The 27826-nt window shown below is 41.8% G+C and overlaps 2 protein-coding genes and 5 non-coding genes across 10 annotated transcripts; all 7 read left to right on the forward strand.

Moving 5' to 3' along the window:
* The first annotated feature begins 3742 nt into the window (after positions 1 to 3742).
* On the forward strand, positions 3743 to 13144 carry LOC146579298 (endothelin receptor type B-like). The gene is made up of 8 exons (XM_085269285.1): positions 3743 to 3903; positions 4828 to 5627; positions 6217 to 6344; positions 7967 to 8168; positions 10636 to 10788; positions 10867 to 11003; positions 11091 to 11199; positions 11876 to 13144. The coding sequence occupies exons 2-8, from the start codon at positions 5118 to 5120 to the stop codon at positions 11972 to 11974; spliced, it is 1338 nt and encodes a 445-aa protein (XP_085125411.1). The 5' UTR covers positions 3743 to 3903; positions 4828 to 5117; the 3' UTR covers positions 11975 to 13144.
* A 529-nt stretch (positions 13145 to 13673) lies between these two features.
* Positions 13674 to 23227, forward strand: LOC146579299 (transmembrane protein 184C-like). 4 transcript variants are annotated; one of them, XM_085269290.1, is made up of 12 exons: positions 13674 to 14057; positions 14997 to 15154; positions 15434 to 15564; positions 16377 to 16413; positions 16577 to 16782; positions 16865 to 16939; positions 17728 to 17821; positions 18200 to 18312; positions 18411 to 18510; positions 19386 to 19463; positions 19635 to 19728; positions 22579 to 23227. In XM_085269290.1, exons 2-12 carry the CDS (start codon positions 15038 to 15040, stop codon positions 22851 to 22853), a joined length of 1320 nt encoding a protein of 439 aa, XP_085125416.1. In that variant the 5' UTR covers positions 13674 to 14057; positions 14997 to 15037; the 3' UTR covers positions 22854 to 23227. The 4 variants fall into 4 exon arrangements, with proteins under 4 accessions (XP_085125416.1, XP_085125419.1, XP_085125418.1 ...); XM_085269293.1 differs by having other exon boundaries at positions 13674 to 13999; XM_085269292.1 differs by having other exon boundaries at positions 13674 to 13976.
* Positions 23228 to 23962: 735 nt separating this feature from the next.
* trnaa-agc (transfer RNA alanine (anticodon AGC)) lies at positions 23963 to 24035 on the forward strand. The gene has a single exon. It is a non-coding gene; the product is annotated as a tRNA-Ala (tRNA).
* Positions 24036 to 25103: 1068 nt separating this feature from the next.
* On the forward strand, positions 25104 to 25185 carry trnas-gcu (transfer RNA serine (anticodon GCU)). Its single transcript has one exon. It is a non-coding gene; the product is annotated as a tRNA-Ser (tRNA).
* A 637-nt stretch (positions 25186 to 25822) lies between these two features.
* On the forward strand, positions 25823 to 25895 carry trnaa-cgc (transfer RNA alanine (anticodon CGC)). The gene has a single exon. It is a non-coding gene; the product is annotated as a tRNA-Ala (tRNA).
* Positions 25896 to 26954: 1059 nt separating this feature from the next.
* Positions 26955 to 27036, forward strand: trnas-gcu (transfer RNA serine (anticodon GCU)). Its single transcript has one exon. It is a non-coding gene; the product is annotated as a tRNA-Ser (tRNA).
* A 637-nt stretch (positions 27037 to 27673) lies between these two features.
* Positions 27674 to 27746, forward strand: trnaa-cgc (transfer RNA alanine (anticodon CGC)). Its single transcript has one exon. It is a non-coding gene; the product is annotated as a tRNA-Ala (tRNA).
* Positions 27747 to 27826: the final 80 nt, after the last annotated feature.

The raw sequence follows: 27826 nt of genomic DNA on the forward strand, positions 1-27826 counted from the left end.
AAACTGAGTGCAAAGCAGTTTTTGTGCTTTTAGTTTTGCAAACTCAGTGAGTGGTTTTGCTATAAGTCTGAATAGTTTTGGAGATTGTGCTACAGGAATCACAGTTAGGGTTTAAGCATTCAGAAAAAACTGTAATGTGGACAGGGGTAAGAAAGGCAGGGAAAGACCCACACATGAGAAACTCCAACACTGACCAAGAACATCAGGGAAGAAAGAGCAGTAAAAAAAAAAAAAAAAAGTAATGTCTGAGATATGAACAGCTGTAGATACTGAAGAGGCTAACTGAACACAGGTGTTGAAACAGAACAAAGGAGGCAAAGAAAGTACCAAAGCCAAATATCAATACTATTGATACCAAAGTTGGTATTGATAGTATTGGATCAATTTTATAATTTAAAAGTAATCATACGTAAAAAGGTATTTTCTGAGTTTTAATTCAAGCACCACATGGAGCCTCTGTTTGTGTTAGCTTGTCATACGTGTTCAATTCAATTCGAATTTAAAAAGGATATTTTAGTGAAAATTAATCAACAGTTTTTAAAAAACATTTGTATTTTTGCAAAATTGGCACTGCTTTTCCTTTACAATGGGTTTTAATTCCCATTTTGATTATAAGAATAAGCAGTGAAATTTTTAGGTTTTTAGCTTTAAAATTTTTTAAAATAATTTTTCAGATATTTTCCTGCAAATGCTGTCTCAGAATGTAAAGTACAAATACCTGAATGTGGGTCAACAGACAATTAAAATAAATATATATTGTGGTGAAGGTGTGGTCCCTGGCTCAGCTGTGCAGTGCTCAAGGGGCAGTGCCAGTCAGGTTCATGGTACAGGTATGTGGTGTTTTATTAATGAGCTCTCTCTTCCCTGTTGATTTAGTGAAGCCGCAGCAGAGTGTGTAGGAGTGCAGCGGAGAAGCTGCACGCGTGGGTGCAAAACCGAAAGCCCAAAGAACTGTCATATATATATATATATATATATTTTTTTTTTGTGGACACAAACATGTCCTTCTGTGCTGCATGCAGAGAATAAGGGAGAGGGCCATCCTCTGATGTAGGTCACAGGTCTACCAGCTCCTTCCCTGGGCTTTGAGCCAGGCAGTAATATGTGTGTATTTGTGCCAGAGAAAAAGAGTTATTATCCGGCTGCATGCTTCGAGTCACGTAGAGCTTTGATGTGTTTATCTCTGAGTTTACTGTCACAAATAAACAAAACACACGCACACACACTGGGCTGCATATCTCCACCGACTCGCTGGGACTCAGATAACACGGACTTCTCGTAAAGGCACACTTAGCCCCGACATCAACTTTCTGAGGTCAAAGGTCACGCTGAGCGGAGCCAAATCAAACTCATACAGAGACAAAAAAAGACAGACAGATAACTGGAAGACTGACACACATGTGTCACAGATGTTTAACCATGCATGCTCCCACAAACATGTTTCAGTCAGGAATAACACGGGCTGTGTGCTTCTGCCAGATGTTTAAACGTTTCCATGGTCACAGGAGATCCAGAGCTTTTTCTCATTTCCTGTTATTGCTGAACATAATGACGGTATAACGGTAAACAGCGAGAAACGTGTTTTTAAGCCAGGTATTATCACTTTTCTCTAGGCACTCCAAAAACTGTAAACAACAACAAATGATACACTGCCTTGAAAAGACATTACTTGTTGCTTTTAGTGCGATGAGATCTCAAAAGCCTTTATGTAGTTTAAAAAGTACTTTTTTATTGGAAGCTGGGGAACACATTATTGAGGTAGACTAAAACTCTCATGTGCACACCCTGTGTCAGTGTTAGATTTCAAACAGGTGGATGATCAAGAATGGGCAAGATTCATACTGGATTGATCCGGGCCCAGTCTCTGATCCTGCTGGCCAACAGGGTATCAGTGGAATCTGTGCTGCTGTTGGGCGAAGGACAAAGGAAAAGACTATGTTTGCATATAACACTCTAATCTGTAGTGAAAGTTGGGAGGAGGTGCAAAAAGAGCCTGCAGCAGTGGAGGTGTTCTGCCTTTCATTCTTCTTTCTAGTGCACAAAGAAGATTGAAAGGCAGTGGAAGAAAAACAGAATACATGTGTGTGAATGAGGGGAAGACAGGTGGAAACATGAACATGCAAGGAGCAGAGGCAGTGAAGGTTGATGAGTTAAAATACCTGCGTCCACCCACTATGTGCACATGAGAGGTGGAGAAGAGCGTGCAGGTAGTGGGTGGAGTGGGTGGAGATGAGTGTCAGGGGTGATTTGTAGCAGAAGGATAGGAGCAAGAGTGAAAGGGAAGCTTTACAAGATGGTAGTGAGACCTGCTGTGATGTTTGGGTTGGTGGTGGCGGCACTGACAACTAGACAGGAAGCTGTTAGAGCTGAAAAGAGGAACATCACGAAGGTTCATGGAAGTAGTGAACAAGGACAGACGGAGGGTTGGTGTGACAGGGATGGAGGCAGATGATCTGCGGTGGAGACCTATAAAGGGGGCAGCTAAAAGAAGAAGAAAAATCCACCTTAAAAAATAAACATGACCAGATGTTTGGAAGGCTGTCACAAGAAATTGACTTTTTTCTGTAATTATCTCAGTAGATCGACAGACGGATTGGTGCTTGAGAGACTACGGTGCTGATTGTTTGTATATTATGTTGTAGATAGCAACTGATAATTAGCAATAGCTATAAACTTATGTGCTGGACTGGACTATGTTAAACAGCACTGTCCCTTTTAAATACATAAATTCTTCTATTTTGTGCTTTTTTATTTATTGGATCTTTGGTTTATAGCAATCACTTTGGCCAGGTCTCCCTTGTGAAAGAGATTTGAGATTAATGGTACTTCCTGATTAAAAAATCTATTCCATTTTTATTAAAATCATAAATAGGAACTCTTTTATCCACTGAGTGTTTCCTCGGTTAATAATATTTCAGCTGTGTGCTTATCATATCATGTCAGTAGAGATCCATGGTCACCCTGATTGGTGCCTTACAGAAACCAGGTTTGAACTTTTGGTGACAGTTTTGTAAGGTGCAGAATTAGGCATGTGTTGATTCATTTGGGCATTTGTGTAGCAATTTTCTGGTCTATCTGTATTTATAACTGTAGGTGGAAACAATGGGAACAAAGGCGCAGGGAAGGTTCAAACCCAGGACAGCTGCACCGCTTTCTTCTAAATTCACGTGTGCAGTCTGAGCACTGAGCTGAATAATTTCCATTTAATAAATCAGTTAATTAATTTGTGACCACCATGACTGTTCAAGCTTTGAGTTAAACACAGTTTACTTTGTGTTTCTCACTCATAAAAATAAAAAACTCTGTAAACTGTCCTGATATGTTTTCAGCACGTTCCTGTGATGGCTGTGAAGACTGGGGCTGGAGTGGAGCTTTGTTGAATTACTGTTTGAATCAGTCAGTAAAACGAGTTCAGGGATTAACGCTGTAACAGTAATAAACCGACTCTGGAGTCTGGAATCGCTCGTGTTCAAACACTCGTGACGCAGTCGTAAATTTTTACAGCTTCAATTTCCACAACATTGTTTTATCAACAAGCTCTCAAGTGGGAAATCTGGCTCGGTTTCAGTTACGCTCACTGACGGTAAAAGACTTCGTGTCTTCTTTATGAGATGTTCCACTGAGACCTGAAAAGAAGAGAGGAGGGGAGGAGGACAGCAAGTGAACAGGGAGACGAGAAGGAAGGAAGGAGGGAGGGAGGAGGGGGACGCCCGAGCATTTACAGCAATCAGAGTGAGAGAGAGATAAAGAGGGAGCGAGGAAGTGAAAACTGAACTCAGTTTGATTTTAGTCAGTTTAGTCTGGACTGAGCAGAAGGAACTAATCTTCTTCTTCTTCTTCGTTGACTTTGGAAGGATTTATTTTAAGAGGAAGTGACAGACAAAGACAGAAAAACTCAAACAGGTGAGATTTTTAAACTTCTTTTCATATTTCATACATTTATACAGACGTAAATTTGAATTGTGAGCCAGCAGTGCATTCTGACGAGTTCACACCTCTGATCTGTCTTTAATTTTGTTATGCCTTATTGACACCAGCTGACTGTTCTGTCCTTCAAACACGTCTCTGTTATGTCTGTGGTTTAGGAGTAAAGTGAGAGTTCACTGAGCCCAGTCTGATCTGAGGTGGCCCAAACAAGTAAAACCAGATAAAGTGTCAAGAAGTACATTCTCAAACAATAAAGTTCAATACGTGGTGTGTGTAGTTGTCTGCGTTTATAACTCCAGTGTTTTCCCTGCGGTTTGAAATTTTGTGTGATCTTGTGAATTTCATGAGCCCAGGCAACTAACCACTCATACTAGATTGAATCCTGTCATCTCAGCAGGAATAAATTAAGTTGTTGAATTTCATACAGATACTACATGATTTAATTAGGTTCACCATAAACATTAAATTATTTTGTACAAATTAAAAGTTCCATTTTTGTAAATGTAAAAACCACCAATTTCCTTTTTTGAGTGCAGCAGACTTTAGTCAGCTCCTTACTCCAGTATCCAGATAGGTGAGTTATTAAAAAAATGTAATGCTGTAAAGTTGCTGTAAAACATTTTACCATGGGAGTCTATGGGGCTTTACTCACTGCTGAAGTCAGCCTCAAGAGGACATCAGAAGAACTGGAATTTGCAACTTCACAGGCTTCATTTTCCAGTCCTGGAGGTTGCTCCTTGGAGATTACCTCTGCAAGCCCTGTGAATTATCTCAATGTAGAAATATCTAGCCAAATATTAACATCTTATAGGATTAATATCTTTAAATATACAACTAAAATCCTCAAAAGTGGCCTTTACTAACCAATCACCTGTCACGTTCATTCTACCCTCTCCACAGACCAAAAACAGCAGATTCATCTGAGGACCACGATCACTTTCACGTCCCCTTTCAGCCCAGCTTCACAAAGAGAAACAAAGATTCTGGAGTCCCAGAATTCAGGACTTTTGAACAAGTTTCTGAATCTGAGCAGCCAAACAGGGATCTTCTGGAATCAGTTTTGAAGCTACAGAAAGTTTTAGAAACACTACTACCTCCAGATTTTTCTCTAAATTTGGGAAGTGGTTTAGAAGTAGCAGTCCATAAGAATTTTTGGAGTCGCAGTAGCAGATTCGGTGAAGGGTTCCAGGATGGGACACAGAATTTCCTCCATGCCCTTTGGGTTCATCCTGCTGCTGATTGTCTGGTGTTTGTCATTTATTGATCCAGCTGTCTGCCAACATAACCCCACATCAGAGCCATCTTTCTCAAATCTGGTGATGTCTGATCTGCCAGGCTTCCGCAGCACTGACCAACCTCTAGACCCAGGCTCGCATCATTTGCAAAATAATGAGAAGAAGAGTGGTCACGGAAAGCAACACTTCCAAAAGCTGAAGCAACACAAAGAACAACAACTGTCCACCAATACATCTACGGTGGTTAGGTGCTCAGTCAATGTGAAAATGAAAGCAACCTTCAGGTACATCAATGTCGTGCTTTCCTGTTTGATCTTTATTGTGGGAATCATTGGCAACGCCACCCTGCTGAGGATTATCTCCCAAAACAAAAGCATGAGGAATGGACCCAACGCTCTCATAGCCAGCCTCGCCCTCGGGGACCTGATATACATCACAATAGTCATGCCGATCCATGTCTATAAGGTACCGGACTTAAGTTTATATGTATTAATCCTTTTAACACCTCAATAGCTTTCATAATCTACTGACTTGAAAATCCCAAAAGGTAGCATTTAAGAAACATGTGACCTTTAATAGTTTTTTACCTGAAGTCCTGAAGAAAATTTAAGTGCAAGAAGCTCAAAAGAGTAGAAGAGTTAAAAGGCTCTGATCAGATGGTGGGAGAGGTCAACTGTTGGAACGAGGTCTCAGTGGATCTGGGATATCAGCGGGAGTCTGACCTCACAAAGCTTTTAAAATTAGTTCAAAGATTTACTGGAAGCCAAAGAATCTTTTTCTGAAAAGTTGCCAGTTTAGCATGTGGCTAAAATAACATCAAAGCCTAACTCTAAGAGTACATTTGACAATATCAGAAGGTTTAATTTTTATGACCTGTGTAGCACTAACATGGACAATATGATGGGGAACAAAACCACTTCCTAGCTGAGTGTCTCTATCAGGAAGTTGAGTGTCGTACTGATAACAACCCAAAAATATCCTGCTGATTGTGATTGCTCACACACTGTTTTAAAGCTCTCTCGGTTTGTCCGTGTGTGTGTGTGTGTGTGTGCAGCCCTTGGCGATGAGGTGGCCCTTTGCCGAGAATGACTTTGGGCTGTTCCTCTGCAAGCTGGTTCCCTTTGTGCAGAAAGCTTCAGCCGGCATCACCGTCCTCAGCCTGTGTGCTCTGAGTGTGGACAGGTAATACAAATTTTACTATGCTGATGATCTTCTTGGTGCATTCTCAATCATCCAGGAAAGTAAATCTCCAAAATTTGATTCTGTTCATCTGGACGTAGCGTTTTGTGGGAGAAACGTTTCGTCACTCATCCAAGTGACTTCTTCAGTCTCAGCTGACTGCAGGTTTCCAATCTTATAAACAATACATTACAATAACTAATCATTATTATTACATTATTATAAACAATACATTACAATAACTAATCATTATTATTACATTTTGAATGATGATTTCATTCATTGAGGGAAAAAAAATCCAAACTTACCTACCTAGTAAAAAAACCACACAAAAAACCCTATTAATCGTCCACCCTTGTTAAATCACAAATTAACTGTGATTATCCAAATATTTTGGAAAGCTCAGTTTAATTTTTACCAGTCACACCCAGGTCTGATTACTGCCAGACCAGCTGAATTAAGAAATCACTTAAATAGAACCTGTCTGATAAAGTCAAGCAGGCAAAAAGATATCAAAAGACAGCACATCATGCTATAGTCTAAAGAGACAGCTGAGAAACAAAGTCAGTGACATCTGTCAATCTGAAAAGGGTTAAAAAGTGATTTCTGAGGGTTTTTGGACTCAACTGGACCACACTGAAGGCAATTATCCACAAACAGAGAAAACTTGGAACATTGACGACTCGTCGAGGAGGTTACAAAATAGTCCAGAACAACATCCAAAGAACTGCAGGCCTCACATGCCTCAGTTAAGGTCAAAGTTTATGATTCAACAATAAAGAAACTGGGCAAAAATGGCATCCATTGGAGAGTCCAGCAGAAAACCCCTGCTGACCAAAAACAACAAAAAGCCTTCTACATTCTAATGATCGCCAAAACCTTTGGGAAAATATTCTGTGACCTGACGAGGCGAAATCTTTTGGAAGGTTTGAGTTACATCTGGCATAAAACTAACTTCACAACTTGCCATAATAGATGGAAACATGAATTCTGCTTTCTACCAGAAAATACTGAATACTAGGAGACAAGTAAACTTGGGTTAAGTGCACCTCAAAAAATAAATAAAAAGAAGAAGAAGGAGAGGTTTTTTGGGGTGGTTTAGTCAAAGTCTGGAGTTAGATTAGATTGAGATGTGTTGACATGACCTTAAACCTTCATGTGACCAAATTAAACCAATTCTAGAAAGAACAGTGGGCCAGAGTTCCTGTACAGTGATTAGAAAGACTCATTGCCAGTTATCTAGCTAATTTTGTTGCCAACGGAGGCCCAGCCAGTTATGACGTTTAGGAGGGCTGGGTAGGTTTGGATTACTTTCATCCTTATTAAATTAAATCATCATTTAAAAGCTGAATTTTGCATTTGCTCTGGTATCTTTGTCAAACATTAAAATTGGTTTGATGATGTGAGACATGTAAGTGTGAGAAATATGCAAAAAACTAAGAAATCAGGAGGTTTATCTACTTTCTAAGTGTGAAAATATGAAAAGGAAACAAGATCTGCATCAGATTAGATTTAAATCTGTCATTGTGCTAAAACTATGTGTGAAACTAACATTTATGGAATGAATATTTTTCATGAACATTAACAGAAGACGTATTTTTCAAACTGTTCCATCTTACTTCCAGGTACCGAGCTGTGGCATCCTGGTCACGGGTGCAGGGCACGGGTCTCCCCACGGTAACAGCGGTGGAGATTATGGTGATCTGGGTGCTGTCGGTGGTGCTGGCTGTGCCGGATGCTGTCACCTTCACTATGGTCCCTTCCACATACAACAACCATAGCTTCAATGTCTGCATGTTGTCACACAGGAACACACCCTTCCTGAAAGTGAGTCTGCACTCTGAGAGCTTGCGTATGTGGGCGTGTGTGTGTTTATGGGAACATCTGATAAATATTTAACCCTCAAAACTGACTAGTGGCTGCTACAACAGTTTCTTCACATCCTCCACAGCTCTCACGTGTCTCTTAATAGTATTTTCACCTGTAAGGAAGCTTTTTTAAGTGGTATGTCAAATAGAAAATTGAAGGTAAAACAATAAGAGAATGAGAGAATGAGCTGGTAGGGAGTGGTAAAGATTTATCAATTCTTAGCTATCCCAGTCTGCATGGTCTCCATGGACGGGAAATAAGTGGCCACTTTCGTCCATTTCCATGGACTCGTGGTTTTTACGTCTCTGGGCAAGGCCTCTTTAACTCAGATGTTTAGGACAACATTTCCTGTTTATGTCTCCAGGTCATGAGTAGCACAAACAAACAGCACAGGCACTTGAATCTGAACCTGGGTCAGCTGACCTGCTATCAGGTGTTGTGTTTGCATCGGTGTTGTGTTTGCATATTAAAACTGAATCTTTGACGTAACAAAGCAGCTGGGTTCAAGTACAAGCTACCAGCTCCAAACACAGATCACAATCATGGTCATAAACAAAAAGCAATTAAAGGCTTATTAAAGGATAGTGTGGGTTTATTTTAACCCAGTTCATTTCCCATTAGTGTGGCTGTGGGCTTGGTCCACTCTAATGTTGCACTCTCCTACATGGAAAAGTTTTGATTCATGATGGTAATGCCAGCTTCCTGCAGCATTCAAGGAACATGGACTAATTAATGAGTCATTTCCAACATGTTTTGGATCAGACACAGAAGGGAGCTGAAATCAAATCACCAGCATATTTATCCACACACACTAATTGGATTTATCAGCCAGCTGGTGTTTGTTGTGCTCCTCCTTTTCCTGAATCTCTGGAAAACAAGTGCAAAGTTAGTATAACTAACAGAAAACCAAACACACCCTCGCAAACTGTCAGTCTATTTAATTTCCCATCTCTTCCTCCAACATGTCAATGCACCATGTCAGTGATTGCTGTTTCAACCCCTCCACCTACACCAACATCCAGCTGCCAATTACAGTATGCTGCAGATTTTCAGGAGCCTATCACAGTAGACTTAGGGTGAGAGGTGGTGTACACCTGGACAGGAGGCCAGAACATCATGGTGCCAACACAGAGAGATAGACAACTGTTCACACTCATATGCATACCTACAGCCAATTTGGAATCATCAGTTAACCTACCAAGCACATCTATGTACAGTCAGGAGAGATTTACGCAAGGAGGGGGGGTTAAATTGCTGACATAAAGGTCCCAGCTGAACTCAAATCCAGGATCAATTTTATATAGTATACAGAACCGCAAACAATACCCTTTATAATGTAAGATAAAAAGCCTCAGAGCCGACACATGCCCCCTTGAGGCTCATATGGAGGCCCAAAAGGACAGCAGCTATGGGGCCCACGTGTTTTCTTTGGACAAGCCCATAGTGGGTATGTCTATAGAAAACCCAAAGGGGCTAAACTGCTGTCGACTCTGTGTATGTGCACTCATTTGAGGATCACGGGAGATAAACGTGGGTTTGTCCTGCCCACACTGCTGCAGTCTGTGGATTTTACAGACTGTGTGGAGAGTGAAACTGAGGATCCAGATGCAGATGTGTGGAGGCAATTAGAATTAAACAGAAAAACCCCCACCTTTATTGGCAGATAAATATTATGCAAAATCCATAAACAAAGAAAGAAAAAGGACACATAACTATCAAAATAAAGCAGGAAGTGAAATCTAAATAGCAGCATGCAGAAACAAATTAACGTAATACTAGGAAACTAACAGGAGAGGATGGAACAAATACACCGAGGGTAACTAAACTGTAATACAACCAGAAACTAAGAATGAGACTAAACACTCTAAAGAAAACACATGAAGAAAATTTAAACAAAAAGCAAACTCAGAAACAAGCAGAATACTTAAATAAACAAAACTTGAAAGCCCCCAAACTCAAAAACACTGGGTCAGTGACCCCGGACGAGGCCATGCAGGGGCTCATTTACCCACAGCTACCCATGGTGGGCCAACACGGGCACGTTTATGGGGAACAACCAGACAGTTGCCTGTGAGGAGGGTTTTATGACGGGTAACCATCTGCTGAGAGAAAAAACGAGAGCACAGAGAGATGGGTATAAAACACCTGCAGGATGCTATGTAGTAAAGCTGTTTCAGGTCTGTGCTGCATGTGTCAGCTGTTGGCTCTAGAGCACTGTGATGTGAACCAACAGATTCTAGAAAGATTTTACATCCAGAAAAAATCTGTGAATACAGGCTAGCATTGAAATATGGTCACTCGTGTCTCCAAAAACAAGACGATGGTGGCCAGGATGTTAAAGCTGAAGTTTCCAAAACCAACATTACTATGTCCATCCTTTATATACAGTCTGTGGGTGTAATGTGGTTGTCTCTGTGTTTTTCAGCACTACATCGAAGCCAAGGACTGGTGGTTTTTTGGTTTCTACTTCTGCATCCCTCTGGCCTGCTCAGCCATTTTCTACAGCCTCATGACCTGCGAGATGATCCAACACGAGAAAGAAAGTCTGAAGATCTCGCTGACCGAGCACCTCAAGCAGGTGATCACCAACACTGAAAAAAAAGGCTGTTTATCTTTAACACACAAACAAGCTTCTTATGCAAAGTCCTCTCTGCAGCGGAGAGAAGTCGCTAAGGTCGTGTTCTGCCTGGTGTTGATCTTCGCATTGTGCTGGTTTCCTCTCCATCTGGGTCGCCTGCTGAAGAAGATCATCTATGATCGAGACCTCAGTGAGCAGCGATGTGAACTCCTGAAGTAGGCCAACCATCATGCACTGCTGGGAAAACAAAGCTTTTTCTGTTTGTTTTTTTCTGGCTGTTTACACGTGTCTACATTTTCTAGTTTCCTGCTGGTCCTCGACTACATCGGCATCAACATGGCCACCATCAACTCCTGCATCAATCCCATAATCCTCTTCTTTGTTTCCAAGAAGTTCAAAAACTGCTTCAAGGTAAACACTGAACATGGCTGCGCTGTGTGAGAGCGAGTTTTTAATCTAGACTGCCAAGAATCTGCTTGTTTCTGTGACAGCGTAGCATCGCAGCAAGGTCACGGGGTCAAAGGGCGTGAGATAGATATAACAGAGAAACAGAAACTTATCAGATGCTCCCAGAATGGAATTATCTAGAGGACAGAATGAGAGGGGAGATGTATAAACATGGAAAGGTCGTGACCTATGATAGGAGACTTATGGGAAGTTAGTTCTGTAGGGTTAAAGAGGCACTCCACCGAATTAGCACATAAAGGGGTGTGAGTGAGGTCATGTTAACAATCCATTAAATTTTAGCTCACATCCACCAACACCTTCAAGGTCAACTCAACGAATTAATGGTTGAATTAAAGCCTTAACTTAAGAACTATGATCCCTACACGTGTGGTGTGTATGCAACACATACAGGAGAAAATACCCTATAAAGACTTAAAATATCATGCCACATTTGACCACTGACCTCCTCTTCAAGGTCAATAGATTGATCTGAAGGTCAAGCTGATGATAATGCTATATCAGGATACTAAAGGTGCTGAGGTGGTTCTCTGCTCTTTCAACAATGTGTCTCCTGTGAGTCGCTGAAAGAGGTACGCCTTTAACCTGACTCCCCTCTGTCTGTCTGTCTGTCTCTCTGCAGTCCTGTCTGTGCTGCTGGTGTTACTCTGGCTCTCTCTCTAACAGCATGCTGCCTCTCCACCATGGGACGAGCCTGCAGTACAAACACACTGACCACTGAGCGAGCAGGACACTCGCCTGCATCTGCAGCTCTGAGCGCTGAACCAGCAGCCACACAGAGACACTGACTGTGTGTGAAATACAGCACAGAGTACACCAGCGCTTTCATGTGTAGTCTTTACCTTTATTAGTGCATTTATTCAATTCTGTATTATATTATGTGTATTATATGTGATATAGTTATACTATGTGTCAGACCTTATAGCTGCAGTGTAGTGACGTTTAAATGTTTAGTGACAAGTTCGAGTTCCTTCGAAAAAAAGAAGAGAAAAGGTTTTCCTCAAACCCTGAGCTCCGAATTCAACCTCATCCAACATCTTTGGGATGAATTGGAAAGCCAAATGAGCCGGACCTCATCACCCACGGTCTGTGTTGGGCCTCTTGTGGCTAAACAAAGTATTACATTAATTATGATAACGTAAATAATGTGTTTTTGTGCCCTTTAACTTTTACTGCAGATAAGCTGTTAAATGACAGCAAATCTTTGTTTTTACTAAAGAAAAGAAAATTAACAAAATCTTATTTTATCAGATCAATTTGAAATAGCAATATTTTTTCATGATTGAAAAACCATCTAAAACAAGAGAGAATTTCTTGTTTTATTTTCATACTTGATAAAAAAAAAAAAATCTTGTTTTGATATTTTTTTCTGTAGATTTTGAAGTGTGTCCACAAAAACAGTGCATTGTCTCTGAATTAACAGAAACGTTTCATTTTTCTAGATCTTAGATGTGTCTGAGTTGCACGCAGCCATTTTTTCTTTTTTCTTTTATGCATCCTATTTATTGTTGTTTAAACATGTAAAATAATATTCAGTTAGTGCAAACAGAAACAATTGTGATGTCAAATGGTACAATAGCGTCCTCTAGAGGCTGAAATTTTGCATCACATCGCACAAAATCAAACGTCACACGTGATGGTAAATGCAAACGTCAGGGTCTTTCTGCTTTCGCAGCTGAAGCTGAAATTTAAATGAAGTGAAATATAAAACCTGTGTGTGCTGTGGAGCAGCGATCAGACCAACAATCTGACTTCCACCAAAGTCTCTAAACATGTCAGCACATGGACTGAAGTTACTGGTGTTGAACTATTCATCTGTTTTATATCTATACTTACTGTGACTTGTTTAATAAGTATTACACGTGTTTGTTAATAAAAGTATATTCTCCACATGCTCATGAAGCTCTGCTAAATGTCTGATTTTTTTCCAGTGCACTGCAGTTAAGAGCTTCTGTAAATGCACTCAGTCCTTTGGTTCCCAGATAGGGCTTTCAGAGGGACACGCATCATGCTGTCAGCTCTGTGAGGCAATTTTATTTTACATATTTCAGATTATATATTGAAATTTTACAAAAATATTTAATCTGACTCTCATACATTTTCTTTGTCTCATAACTTTATTGTTTTCAGATACTTTTATTATTTTACTCTGCAACTTTGTAACCTAGTTTTTAATTTCATAATATGTCTCATAGTTTGAATTAGTTGATTCATCATTCTGACTTTTAATCTCATAATTGTAATTTAGCATTTTGATTTTTTTCTGCATTATTACTAATAATGTTTACAATATTGTTTAAGTCTAAAAATATTTTAAGAAATATTTTTTTATTGGCGTCAACGAGCTTCCATACATACGAAAAACATGTCCTTGAGCAGAGGTAATTTAATTTGAAAGTTCACGCCCTGTTTGTGGCGCTTTTCCGCTGACCACGTGACTGACGGACAGCGGGGAGCTGGGTGAGGTCCCAGCCTATGACGTGGGCGCGTAAACACGGGAAAGGGCGAACACGGACATCGGTGTGTGTGGTCGATCGATCCGGATCAGTCCGGTGGTCTGACAGTGATCTGGGGTCTACTGAAAACATCAAAGGGGATCAGCTGGGCTTCATTTTGCAGCGTGTGGTTGGGCGGAGGAAGGATGCGTTGCCTGGTAACAGAGAACGGAGTGAGGATGAAAGCAGGCCAACCGTCGCTCTGAGTGAACGTCTTCCGCCGTAACGGTCCACATTTTCTTCTTTTAACAGTTCGGTTTAAATCTATTGTATCGAACCAGCAGCTTTTTAACTGATCAGCGGATAAAGGTGGTGATGCCTGAAGAATACACCGTGTACTGACCTCATTACACGCTGGGCATTTAAGATTTTTACGACATTTTAAAGCTGTAATACGCCTTTAAGAGGCTACATGAGGGATGCTTTAACCCCAACGGTCATTTTAACACGTTTAAGGCTAATATACCTAATTAATATGGATGGATACAGTGGTGGTTCCTAAAGCCCTTAAGATATTAAACTTATGTGTTTTTTGGTATAATAGGGATCACACAGTGCACTGTTTACCAAAATATTACCCACAGATTTCAGTTTATTTGAGTTTTAGTGCTATAAATCAGTCTAACTTCAAGAGTAGGACCCATAAATAATTACTTTTTACTTATTTAAACATAAGCTAGATTTTTTAAAATGTATTCTATCAGTTCTAATTTGGCAAAATCCAAACTTTGTATGCAGTTAGTGGAGATTTTAAGTCCAAGGTTGCGTTTTACAAAGTTTTATTGATATTTTATTGGCTTTTACTGACAGAATAAATAAATATAAGGCAGTTTTCTCCGCTCAACACTAGTGTCATACTTTAGTTTGTTTATGGGCTAATTAACAGGTGTTTTAAATACTAAAAACTCCAATTTGAAAGATTGTGTGGAGGGTTTTTCACAGAGATATTCTCCAGAAATGTCTGTTTATCTGGTTGGAATCAGTGCCAGCTTGCAGAGTGTTAAGTTGTTAAGTAAGCACAAGTCAAATTACACATCCTTTTGTCATTATTAATCCAGACAAATGCCATCATAAAGTAAATCTGTGCTCTTTTTGTGCAGTTTGCTAAGATTTTTATGCAATCATTTGCTCAAAATTGTGATTTTCAGGTCAAATAAAGAGTGTGTAATGAAATGAACGGGTTAATTACACATGCTGCAGCAATTTTAATTGTCCGCCTTAACAACCTGCCTGTGGTCTGTGGTTTAGGATGTGTGCCTGTAGTCTGCGTTGAGGGTGAAGCTGCCGTCATGCCGTGTACATGTGCAGAGTGGAGGAGGTGGATCCGCCCGCTGGTTCTGGTGCTTTATGCCCTCCTGCTGGTCGCTGTGCTGCCGCTCTGCATCTGGGAGCTGCAGAAGGACAAAGTACTGACACCTCCACCTGTGCTCATCTGTGGACCAAACATAGTCGCATGATCTCGTAGCCCCCTGTTCATGCTGTAATAAGCAGACTGTATATAAAAGATGGACTCATCTTTAGTAGTTTATCTGTTTTTTATCTTTAATGTATAAAAAGGGTGGAGTTTTATTTATGCAGTGTTCTCACTGCACAAAAAAACACAACAGTCCTGCAGTGACTAACTGTGATGTTGCAGGAAGGATGTTGGATACACTTTAAAGCCTGCGGTCTGTGTCTGCGTGCAGGTCGGCACTCACAGTAAAGCCTGGTTCATCGCTGGCGTCTTTGTGTTTCTGACCATCCCGATCTCGCTGTGGGGGATCCTGCAGCACATGGTGCACTACACACAGCCTGAGCTGCAGAAGCCCATCATCAGGTAAACACACACACACACACACATGCACTTCAGTTCTGTCTTCAAACACTCTAAATATCTCCACAGATACACTGAAGCAGGTCTGACAGAGTCTGACTTTAGGACTGTTGTATTTGACGTCAGCAACGAGGCGTCAGGTGTAAAAATGAAATAAGCTGCAGATTTCAAGCTGGATGCTGAAGTTGAAGGAAAAAGCAGAAAGTGGGTATTTTGTGCCTAAAAGCCTACTCTTGTTGGTAGCTATTAAATTTAATCTAATTTGAAAAGTCTAAAATTAGCTTCAGCAGTGAAGCTCTGAGGATGTTTTCCTCCATCTGTTATGCTGGGAACACTTCAGAAAGGCCAATGTGAGCAGCAGGGATGATTACAGCAAGATAAACCTGCCTCAGCATTTGATTTTTAATTAAAACAAACTTGGAACATTTATGAGTCTACCTTTCAAAATAAAAGTCTAAATCCAAATGTATCAGTAGATGTGAAATTGTTAGAATTACTTACTCCACACTATATTAAGATTTTTTTAGTCAAACAGGAGTTTGAAAAAAAATGATAAGAACAACTCTGAGCAGAGCTGCTGGTCTCCAGAGCTTGCAGTGGTTGGACTATGTGGCATAACTTACACAGACTGCATATAAACGTTGGATGTAGCCACTTTGACTTCACCCACTATTTTTTAATCTCTTGTTCTGAAGCGTTAACTTTAGCATTATGGTTGTTGCCATGTTGTTTTTGGGACTATAAGTGGCTGTGTGATGTTTAGTGGAGTGCTAACTTATGAGCTAAAGTTAGCTTGCTCTGTCTCTTTTCAACAGGATACTGTGGATGGTGCCGATCTACAGTTTGGACAGTGTGAGTCATTGTTACACACAAACGAACACAGACATCCAGCGACACAGACCCTTCAGTATTTTCTTCCTTTGCCGTGTTTATAACTCTTTTACACTTAATGAAATTCATCAAATTCTTTCCCTCATGTGACCTTTATGATTTCTGCTTGTTGAACGTCTTTCAGTGGCTGGCCCTGCGATATCCCAACCTGGCCATCTACGTGGACACGTGCAGGGAGTGCTACGAGGCCTACGTCATTTACAACTTCCTGGTTTTCCTGCTGAACTTCCTGAGTAACCAGTACCCCAGCCTGGTGCTCATGCTGGAGGTCCAGCAGCAGCAGCCACATCTGCCCCCGCTGTGCTGCTGCCCACCATGGCCCATGGGAGAGTAAGAAGAAGGGAGGTCACAGAGAGGGAGTTCAAAGTGTGTGATGAATGGATGCATGTTAAGTTTTTTCTCTCTCTGTCAGGGTGCTGCTGTTCAGGTGTAAGCTGGGAGTCCTGCAGTACACTGTGGTCAGACCAGTTACCACAGTGATAGCGCTGTGAGTTTTGTGCTATAACTGTAATGTTTTATAGCCTAATGTTTGTAACTGTAGCAGTAATACTTGATGTTGATTCCAGCTATTGGCTGTAGTCTTTCTGTTAGCTGTTGAAATATATCTATTTTTTCCAACATGATTAGTAATGCAGGATGAAACCTCTCCTTGTGTTTAGTGTGATAATTCAATCACTGCTAACCTACTTAGAGCAGCCGTGGCCCATTTTATCACCTAAAACTCTCCTGTGGTCCAAACAGACCTTTACTCAGAGCTGTGCTCATCACATGAGCCTAACAGAAAGTATTTTCTTTACTGCGTTTTCACTGATCTTCTGCTTGTTAAGGCTGTACAGAATCCTGCTGTTAGCAACCATGACATTTTTATTCAAACCTCATTCAACAGTTTTGATTTATAAGTGAAACAAAATGTTTTCATTATATATTATTTTATAAACATCACTGTCTTGATATTTTTACTTGAACTAGAAAATAATGTTCAAAATCAGTAATATTTAAAAAAAAAACAGAATGAAAATCACCTCTGACTTGACTGAAAATGAAAATAAAAGCCGTTTTTTCTACTGTAAAAATTTACAGTAACTTGTTTTTCCCACGTATGTATTCACAGCGATATCCACATGGAACAGTAGAGTACTGTACACCATTTTCTTTATTTTTCTACCTCAGTTTGGGAAAGTGTAGATGTTTTCATATGTTTTGTAATCTGAGAGCAAACTGAAAAAACAGTGAAGTTTGTGACCTGCTAAAGTGACTGATTGCTTTTGTGTGCAGCATCTGTCAGCTCTGTGGGGTTTATGATGAAGCAAACTTCAGCTTCAGAAACGCCTGGTCCTACCTGGTCATAATCAACAACATATCACAGCTGGTAAAGACTCAGCGTCATCATCACAGAGCAGCAGTTTCGCATTCCCAGTGTGTCAAATACACCTGTTTCTGGTTGTTAGCACACCTGGTTACATCTGGATTATTGTGGGGTTTTTTGTATTTGAACATCTGGTATGAGACTGCATTACATCAGAGCATGTAGTACAAACATTAGCCCCCAGCCCGAAACTTACCTGAACCCTGTTTAACCTTTACACAGTTTTTTTTTAAGCCAGTATCCTTCAGAAAAAGTGAAAACTGATCGCTGAGGCTTTTTTTTTAGGTTATCTCAGTTAATACTAAATTTAAAATCTATGATTTCTGTGAACAAGAGATCAAGTAAAATTCCAAAATTATATTTTTGTTTCTTTATCTGCAGTTTGCCATGTATTGTCTGGTGTTGCTCTATCGAGCTCTCAGGGAGGAGCTGATGCCCATCAGGCCTGTGGGGAAGTTCCTCTGTGTCAAACTGGTCGTGTTCGTCTCCTTCTGGTAAGAATGGGAGTGTGATTGTAATAGCTTTGGGTTTTGAGCCGTTTCATTTTTCCCTTTAAACACATGCAGTGCTGATACATTCATTTTGTCTCCAGGCAGGCGGTTTTAATAGCACTGCTGGTGAAGGTTGGTGTGATCTCTGACAAACACACCTGGGACTGGGACAGCGTGGAGGCCGTGGCTACTGGTCTGCAGGTACAGATCATACTGCTGCATCAGTCAGCTGACCTTTGATTTATTTGTCTTCATGTTTAGATAACAGGTGAGATTTCCTGGACTTTTAGCAGAGATTAAAATTTAGCAACGTTCAGCTTTCTGTACAGATTAGAAGACAAATGAACTAAAAACAGTAAAAGCGATGAAAATAAATGCCACAGTGTTCAGATAAAGCATGAAAACTGAGTAGCAGAATAAAAAGAGGACTTTAATGACACTTGCTGATGGGTGCTGCAGAAAAACTGGCAAGAAACCAACAATAGCCCAAACATCAAGGAGTTGAACTAAAAATGCAAAAAATGAAGTATCACACCAAAAACAGAAGCAAAGTCACAAAATAATATGGAGAATTAGGTGAAATGAAGTACTGTAAACATCATTAGTGTGATATTAGGATCACACTCAGCAGCAGTGCAGTGTTTCCTAAGGCACTTTGTGAAAACAGTAAGGTACACTGAAAACTTTGAGGGTCCAGGAAGAAGAAGAAGAAGACTGAGCAGCAGGGAGGGATTTAAACAGGTACATCCTCGAAATATGACAGAAAAGCTGCCTGATATCAGACAGAACTCTGACTCTCACATCTGGAATCAAACCAACACAAAAGATGATGGAAAAGTAAACCATTCAGTACAAATTTGTATATATTTCTGGTCTTTCTGCATGAATTGATGGAACAGCTAAAATGAAACAGGATGAAACATCAGAAAAACTGACTTCTTAAGGTGAAATGACTGCAAGAGGCACACAAAAACACAAGGCACAAAATAAGGAAATCAATTTTTTTTTAAAACAGTTAAACACATTTTACGCTGCTGTTTCTATTCTGAAAGATAACTGAGTTTTTACTCATATAGGACTTCATCATCTGCATAGAGATGTTTCTGGCTGCCATCGCTCACCACTATACCTTCACCTACAAGCCCTATGTACAGGTAACCTTATCTATCTATCTATCTATCTATCTATCTATCTATCTATCTATCTATCTATCTATCTATCTATCTATCTATCTATCTATCTATCTATCTATCTATCTATCTATCTATCTATCTATCTATCTATCTATCTATCTGTCTGTCTGTCTATCTGTTTCTGTCCATCAGGAAGCAGAGGAGGGGTCGTGTTTTGACAGCTTTTTGGCCATGTGGGATTTCTCTGATATCAGAGCTGATGTCAGTGAGCAGGTCCGCCATGTTGGTGAGTGTCTGACTCAGAAATCATCACAGTATGTGGAAATGACACTGAAGCAGTTTGTTGAGGAACACATCAGTGATTGGAAATGGGGCTAAACTGCTTTTGGTGCTACTGTTCTCTCTGTTTTAGATGTTCTTACAGTTTTTCTCAGTTGCTTTGGTGCGTTTCTCAGAACACCATTAACATTTGCACAGCAGTTAGTGCATTTCCCAAAACAATTAGTGCAAACTGCAAAACCTAGTGGATAGCCTGCAAAAGCACATCACATGCACAGAATTGATTATCCATACCTCAAAAGCAAGTATCCATGTCAATGAAACTGTCAGTGCCATCAAAATGAAAAGTCTTGACACCATCTTTATGAACAAGATAGTCAAATGGCATTGTCATGTTTCCACTATGACAGTTTATAATTTCAGTGTTTCCCATTGCAAAAACAATTGGTGACACCTGAAAATGCTGACGACAGCACTATGGCCTACCTGTACAGCCATCTGAAATGTGCATTTAAGTCACTGTAGATGTTATGGGAGTCTTGGGAGTAACTGAGACACTGAATACGTACGTTTCACACTTCCATTGTGTAGAAGTGTTTGTAATCCTACAGAATTGTGCAAAAGAAAAATATGCTACAGTCACTTGTTCACTGTAGAATACATGTAAACATAAAATCACCCATTTAGTAGAGCTGTGCACTAATGTGAACAATAAACAGCACATGTAACAGTACAGTAAATCATTCTGGCACATCCAGACGTTCCTGTCTGTCTGGCCACATATTTTCATCTACATCACAACAGATGTTATCCCTCGCAATGCAGCGAGGAAAGTATCTCCTGGAGTGGCGAATCCATCCTCTGCAGGACCCTGCTGTGATGTCGTCACATGCTGCATTCATGGCTGCTAGCAGGGCCATTTGCTCATGTGGATGCCGGTCATAAACTTTCCACCTCCAGGCAGAGAAAAACTCCTCTATTGGATTAAGGAATGGGGAATATGGAGGGAGATATTCAACCAGAATTCTGTCATGTGCTGCAAACCACTCTCTGACCTGATGGGAGTGGTGAAAACGGACATTATCCCAGACAACAACATACTTGCTGAGTTGGCCTCCACCTCTCTCATTCTCAGGGACTAGGTCCCTGTAAAGAGTGTGTAAAAATGTCAGGAGATGTTGGGTATTGTATGGACCAAGAAGGGGGACATGGGTGAGGACGCCGTTGTCTGAGATGGCTGCACACATGGTAATATTCCCTCCGCGCTGACCAGGGACTTCAGTGGTTGCCCTCTGTCCGATGCGATTTCTTCCACGCCTTCTGCCTTTGGCCAGATTGAAATCTGCCTCATCAACATATATGAATGTGTGCAGTGTTTCCCTGGCTTCCAGCTCCAGTACACGCTTTAGAGAGAGACAGAAATGCAATGTCACAATATGCCTGTGTACAGTAACAAACAGTAATGCATGCATTTGGTAAAACACATTGTAGAGTATGTGCTGTGGAATTGCAAGTGTACTGCATGAAACTACGAAGTACTGTAAAACAGTTTGCAGTGCAGAACATAGAAGACCAGCTTTACCTGCACATACTGGTGACGGATCTCCTTCACCCTGTCACTGTTTCGTTCAAATGGCACTTTATACAATTGCTTCATGTGGATTTCATTTTTCTTGAGTACTCTGTCAATTGTTGAAATTGAAACAGATTCAATATGGCCAAATACCGTGTAATTCTCTATGACAGCGCTTTGTATGTCTCTCAGCTTTATTGCATTGTTTGCAATGACCATTGCACAAATGGCTTCTTCTTGCTGTGGGGTAAAAAGGGGCCCTCTTCCGCCTCCGCGAGGTTGTCTTACAATCCTATGTGGTGCAGAGTGAAGTTTTTGTGAAATTGCAAATACAGTACAGTAACATGTGATGTGTCTGAGATGGCACAGTACAGTACAGTGTATTACTGTTTGCATACCTGTTTTCCCTACGGAATGTTTGAATGATTGAACTGACAGTAGTTCTTCCAATATTGGGTTGCACCCTTCGACCAGCCTCTTCCATGGTGAGGCCGTGATTGACAACATGGTCCACAATTGTAGCCCTTATTTCATTAGGAATCCGCCTATATCTGCCTCTTCTCCCTCTTCCCCTTCCCCTTCCTCCCCGCATCCTCACCCCTCTTCCACAGTGCTGATCTTCCATTTTGTGTCACAGAAGTGTAGATGGTACACACTAGCTCCTGCGCAGTTTATATATGCTTGCCAATTGGGGATTCACAGGATTCATCCATAATTGACAGTGAACAAGTTGTTTGTCATTGGTTACAACTAAACTTTCACACGCCTCCTCATGAGTGACAGCTGTAATTCACCTGAGATCAATTGTTCGATTTCGGAGACATTTCCAGGAAAAATGATACAGAAAGGTATAGGATTTGCTTGACAGATGGCCAATATTTGGCATGTGATAACTAGTTCAACAATTTTGTGTGTGATGACTCAAGCAATGGATGTATGACTATTAGTTTTATTGGGAACGACTATTCAGCATCCATAGGTATGATTACTTTTGACTGACATGACATAAGCAAATGGAAATGTCAGAAAGCAGCAGGGAAATGTATGGAAGCAACTGATTCATGTCCAAAATCATTTGCAGTTTGTTCAGAGAGAGGAGAAATTGCTACTATGATGTGCACAAATGACTGAGTGTTGTGGAGGTTGAACTAATAGTTATGAGAATTTCAATTCTGATCTGAGAAACGCACCAAAGCGACTGAGAAAAACTGTAATTTTGAGTGTAGAAAAAGGGAAAAAAGACACTGCAGCTGTTACATGTTTGTTTCCTCCCTCCCCACTCAGGTCGGACGTTCCTGGGTCGTCCCAACAAGATGTATTTCGGTGCTGCGGCTCGACCCGAGCACACTGAGCACACCGGCCTCCTCGCAGCCACCTCGCAGGACCCCATCGCCGTGGCAGCCACGTCGATGCCCACCTCCCCTTCATCAAGTGGGCGCTATCAAGGGCTCGGCCACACCACGGCACCCCACTCTATCTCTGCTCCTGCTGGGTTCACGTCCTCGTCTTGGGATGAAGACAGCGAAGGTTCTCCTCCACAGGCGGGTGGAGCCCAATAACAACAGGGACGTACAGCAAAGAGGAGAGAAAGAGACTCTCAGTTTCTGTATTCAAATCTAAAACAAACTATAAACATGAACTCTTCTGAACTTTCTGCACTTACGTTTAAAAAAAAAAAGGAAGCCAAGCATACAAGCATACTGTAACGTTAAAGCCATGTTTGTTGGAAATCTTTGGTATTTAAAAATAACTACTCAGATTTCAATGTCTGAATATGTATTTTGATGTCAAATGATGTAATTTTGATAAATGTATCTGTCGCGTGTGAAGGAAAAGGATTGGAGAGTTTTCAGCAGGTTATTCGAGCTAGCTTTGACTATTTCTTCTAACTTATTATACATAAATAAACAGACTGTGCTATGAGCAATCACAAGTGTAGTCCTGTACCTCTGATAACTCAAAAACATCCCTTAACTATCTGAAGAACAAACATCAGCATAGTAATATGTCTGTGAAGGTTCTCAGTCATCCAGGTCATCGTAGTCAAAGGAGCTTGCTAAGAAAAGCATCTGGACTTCTTTAAGTTGCTTGAAGACATTTCACCTCTCATCGGAGAAGCTTCTTCAGTTCTAAGGTCAAATGGTGGAGAGTCCCAGATTTAAACCTAGTGGGAGTATCCCCCCGCAGAGGGACAAAAGGACCCCCCGATGATCCTCTAATCGGCTGAGCCAAGGTGTGAAACTGGGTGTGGGTCCCAATCAGCCAGCGTTTCGGGTGAGCTCTTTGTGAAACCTGGCCCCACCTTATCATGCGAATTCCTGAGGTCAGATGGCCCAGGATATGAGTGGGCGTTAAGGCGTCTGGGGAGGGAACTCAAAACTGGATTATAGATGCTATCTATAATCCAGTTTTGAGTTCCCTATTATAGATTCTATCTCCTCCAGAAGCAGCTGAAAGGTGCTTCCACAAACGGTGACAGTCTCCCAGCATAATGTGTAGTGCCCAGACTAGAGTTGGTCCTTAATGTCTCGTATGCGCAGTGATTCTACCACGGGGTCTTGTTGTAGTTGGCATGCCCAGAAACCCATGAAGGCGAGGCGTCCTTTTTAGATCCGCCGGAGTTAAAGGTCCATATGACAAGATGAAGCTACAATCCCCAACCGTCAAAGGGGAATTAGCTCAAATGGGAGAGCGCTCGCTTAGCATGCGAGAGGTAGCGGGATCGATACCCGCATTCTCCAGTGACCCTTTGCACATCCCCGAGATGCCCACCAGCAAATTCTGCATCCAATCCATTGGTTTTGTCTCATTATGTCTATGACTTTACTCATTATACTCACTTTTCAAGGCTTTGTGTCATCACTTCAGTGAAGCATTCAAAGGAAAAGGAAGGAAAAGAAAAAGTAATGTTGTCGTGTAAATAAGAATGCTAGGGGTGCTAGACCAATGGCAAAGGAAAAGCCTTATAGTGAGTTCAAGGTGAGCCTTGACACTAAGCATGGAGAAAGGGACTTGTACCAATTGGTATGGCAGAGAGATGAAGCTGGAAAGGATGGACAGCAGTTTAAAGTCATTAAGGGTGGAAATGGTAATGTGCTAACAAGGGAAGGAGTACTTTGAAGGGAAGATGTTGGTGGAGACCAAATAAAGGGGTGATTGTGACACCAGGATAGCAGCAGGTGTGAAAGGCAAGCTTTACAGGACGGTGGTGAGAACTGCTCTGATGTATTGTTTTATGACTGTGGCACGGAGGAAAAGACGAGAGGCCGAGATGGAGTTGTCAGAGTTGAAGATGGTAAGTTTTTTTATGTTGGGAGTGTCCAGGATGGAAAAAGATTAGAACTGACTATGTCAGAGGGACAGCTGGGGTTGAGCGGTTTGGAGACAAAGTTAGACCGGTAAGGCTGCGGTGGTTTGGAAATGTGCAGAGGAGGAAAATAAGATATACTGGGAAAAGGGTGTAAAATATGGAGCTGCTAGGCAGGAGGAAAAGAAAAATACAGAAGAGAAAGTTCATGGATCTAGTTGAGGAGGACATGAAGAGGGTTGCTGTGACAGAGGAGAATGCTAGGGGCAGGGTGAGATGGAGGCAGATGATCCACTCTGGCAACCCCCAAGAAGAACAGGCTCAAAGAAGAAGCCAGCATCACTCCAGGCTTCTACCAAAGTGTTACGCAGCCCCTCGTGGGGGATCTGGAGTAGATTTCCCTGCGTCGATACACTAGCGCTCAGCTCGCATTTTGTCCATCCAGACTACATGGTCACAGAATAAATTCCCAATTCTGCTGGCAAAGAAACTGCAGCCACGAGATGAGGTGGCCGAGAGGTTAAGGCGATGGACTGCTAATCCATTGTGCTCTGCACGCGTGGGTTCGAATCCCATCCTCGTCGAGTCCTCTTTCTACTTATCTTAATGCATGTTGTGAGATTGGCTGCCAAAGTAGGCATGATGCAATGCCTCAGCTCTTCTTTGGCTCAGTACTCCCTATAGTTCACCATGTGGTCTTGTTGCACAGGTCACGTTAAAGAGAATGGTCTGCTAATACAATGGCCAAAAGATACTTTGTTTCCAGAATAGTCAGTGCTCCAAACGAACGCATGTGGCTTCCTTTGGCAAATGTTTATTTGCACGTCTCCTCTGAGTACCTTTCAGGTACTGTCAGGTTAACGCTGGCTTTAAACCTCATCAGTGTTTGTCCATCTGAGGTGATTGTCTCCCCTCTTACCTTCACAATACTGGCCGATGGCAGCCAAGAGTCACGCAGCAATGCCCCCAGTCCAGTCTGACATCTCTTTTTCTCCAGAAGCAGCTGAAAGGTGCTTCCACAAACGGTGACAGTCTCCCAGCATAATGTGTAGTGCCCAGACTAGAGTTGGTCCTTAATGTCTCGTATGCGCAGTGATTCTACCACGGGGTCTTGTTGTAGTTGGCATGCCCAGAAACCCATGAAGGCGAGGCGTCCTTTTTAGATCCCCCGGAGTTAAAGGTCCATATGACAAAATGAAGCTACAATCCCCAACCGACAAAGGGGAATTAGCTCAAATGGGAGAGCGCTCGCTTCGCATGCGAGAGGTAGCGGGATCGATACCCGCATTCTCCAGTGACCCTTTGCACATCCCCGAGCAGCCCACCAGCAGGTTCTGTAGCCAGTCCATTGGTTTTGTCTCATTATGTCTATGACTTTACTCATTATACTCACTTTTCAAGGCTTTGTGTCATCACTTCAGGGAAGCATTCAAAGGAAAAGAAAAAGTAATGTTGTCGTGTAAATAAGAATGCTAGGGGTGCTAGACCAATGGCAAAGGAAAAGCCTTATAGTGAGTTCAAGGTGAGCCTTGACACTAAGCATGGAGAAAGGGACTTGTACCAATTGGTATGGCAGAGAGATGAAGCTGGAAAGGATGGACAGCAGTTTAAAGTCATTAAGGGTGGAAATGGTAATGTGCTAACAAGGGAAGGAGTACTTTGAAGGGAAGATGTGGGTGGAGACCAAATAAAGGGGTGATTTGTGACACCAGGATAGCAGCAGGTGTGAAAGGCAAGCTTTACAGGACGGTGGTGAGAACTGCTCTGATGTATTGTTTTATGACTGTGGCACGGAGGAAAAGACGAGAGGCCGAGATGGAGTTGTCAGAGTTGAAGATGGTAAGTTTTTTTATGTTGGGAGTGTCCAGGATGGAAAAAGATTAGAACTGACTATGTCAGAGGGACAGCTGGGGTTGAGCGGTTTGGAGACAAAGTTAGACCGGTAAGGCTGCGGTGGTTTGGAAATGTGCAGAGGAGGAAAATAAGATATACTGGGAAAAGGGTGTAAAATATGGAGCTGCTAGGCAGGAGGAAAAGAAAAATACAGAAGAGAAAGTTCATGGATCTAGTTGAGGAGGACATGAAGAGGGTTGCTGTGACAGAGGAGAATGCTAGGGGCAGGGTGAGATGGAGGCAGATGATCCACTCTGGCAACCCCCAAGAAGAACAGGCTCAAAGAAGAAGCCAGCATCACTCCAGGCTTCTACCAAAGTGTTACGCAGCCCCTCGTGGGGGATCTGGAGTAGATTTCCCTGCGTCGATACACTAGCGCTCAGCTCGCATTTTGTCCATCCAGACTACATGGTCACAGAATAAATTCCCAATTCTGCTGGCAAAGAAACTGCAGCCACGAGATGAGGTGGCCGAGAGGTTAAGGCGATGGACTGCTAATCCATTGTGCTCTGCACGCGTGGGTTCGAATCCCATCCTCGTCGAGTCCTCTTTCTACTTATCTTAATGCATGTTGTGAGATTGGCTGCCAAAGTAGGCATGATGCAATGCCTCAGCTCTTCTTTGGCTCAGTACTCCCTATAGTTCACCATGTGGTGTTGTTGCACAGGTCACGTTAAAGAGAATGGTCTGCTAATACAATGGCCAAAAGATACTTTGTTTCCAGAATAGTCAGTGCTCCAAACGAACGCATGTGGCTTCCTTTGGCAAATGTTTATTTGCACGTCTCCTCTGAGTACCTTTCAGGTACTGTCAGGTTAACGCTGGCTTTAAACCTCATCAGTGTTTGTCCATCTGAGGTGATTGTCTCCCCTCTTACCTTCACAATACTGGCCGATGGCAGCCAAGAGTCACGCAGCAATGCCCCCAGTCCAGTCTGACATCTCTTTTTCTCCAGAAGCAGCTGAAAGGTGCTTCCACAAACGGTGACAGTCTCCCAGCATAATGTGTAGTGCCCAGACTAGAGTTGGTCCTTAATGTCTCGTATGCGCAGTGATTCTACCACGGGGTCTTGTTGTAGTTGGCATGCCCAGAAACCCATGAAGGCGAGGCGTCCTTTTTAGATCCGCCGGAGTTAAAGGTCCATATGACAAGATGAAGCTACAATCCCCAACCGACAAAGGGGAATTAGCTCAAATGGGAGAGCGCTCGCTTCGCATGCGAGAGGTAGCGGGATCGATACCCGCATTCTCCAGTGACCCTTTGCACATCCCCGAGTAGCCCACCAGCAGGTTCTGTAGCCAGTCCATTGGTTTTGTCTCATTATGTCTATGA

The sequence above is a fragment of the Mchenga conophoros genome, linkage group LG3 (genome assembly GCF_057382185.1).
Source record: "Mchenga conophoros isolate Kocher_MC1m ecotype Shallow Benthic linkage group LG3, M_conophoros_male_GT1.1, whole genome shotgun sequence".
NCBI classification, from domain to species: Eukaryota; Metazoa; Chordata; class Actinopteri; order Cichliformes; family Cichlidae; genus Mchenga; species Mchenga conophoros.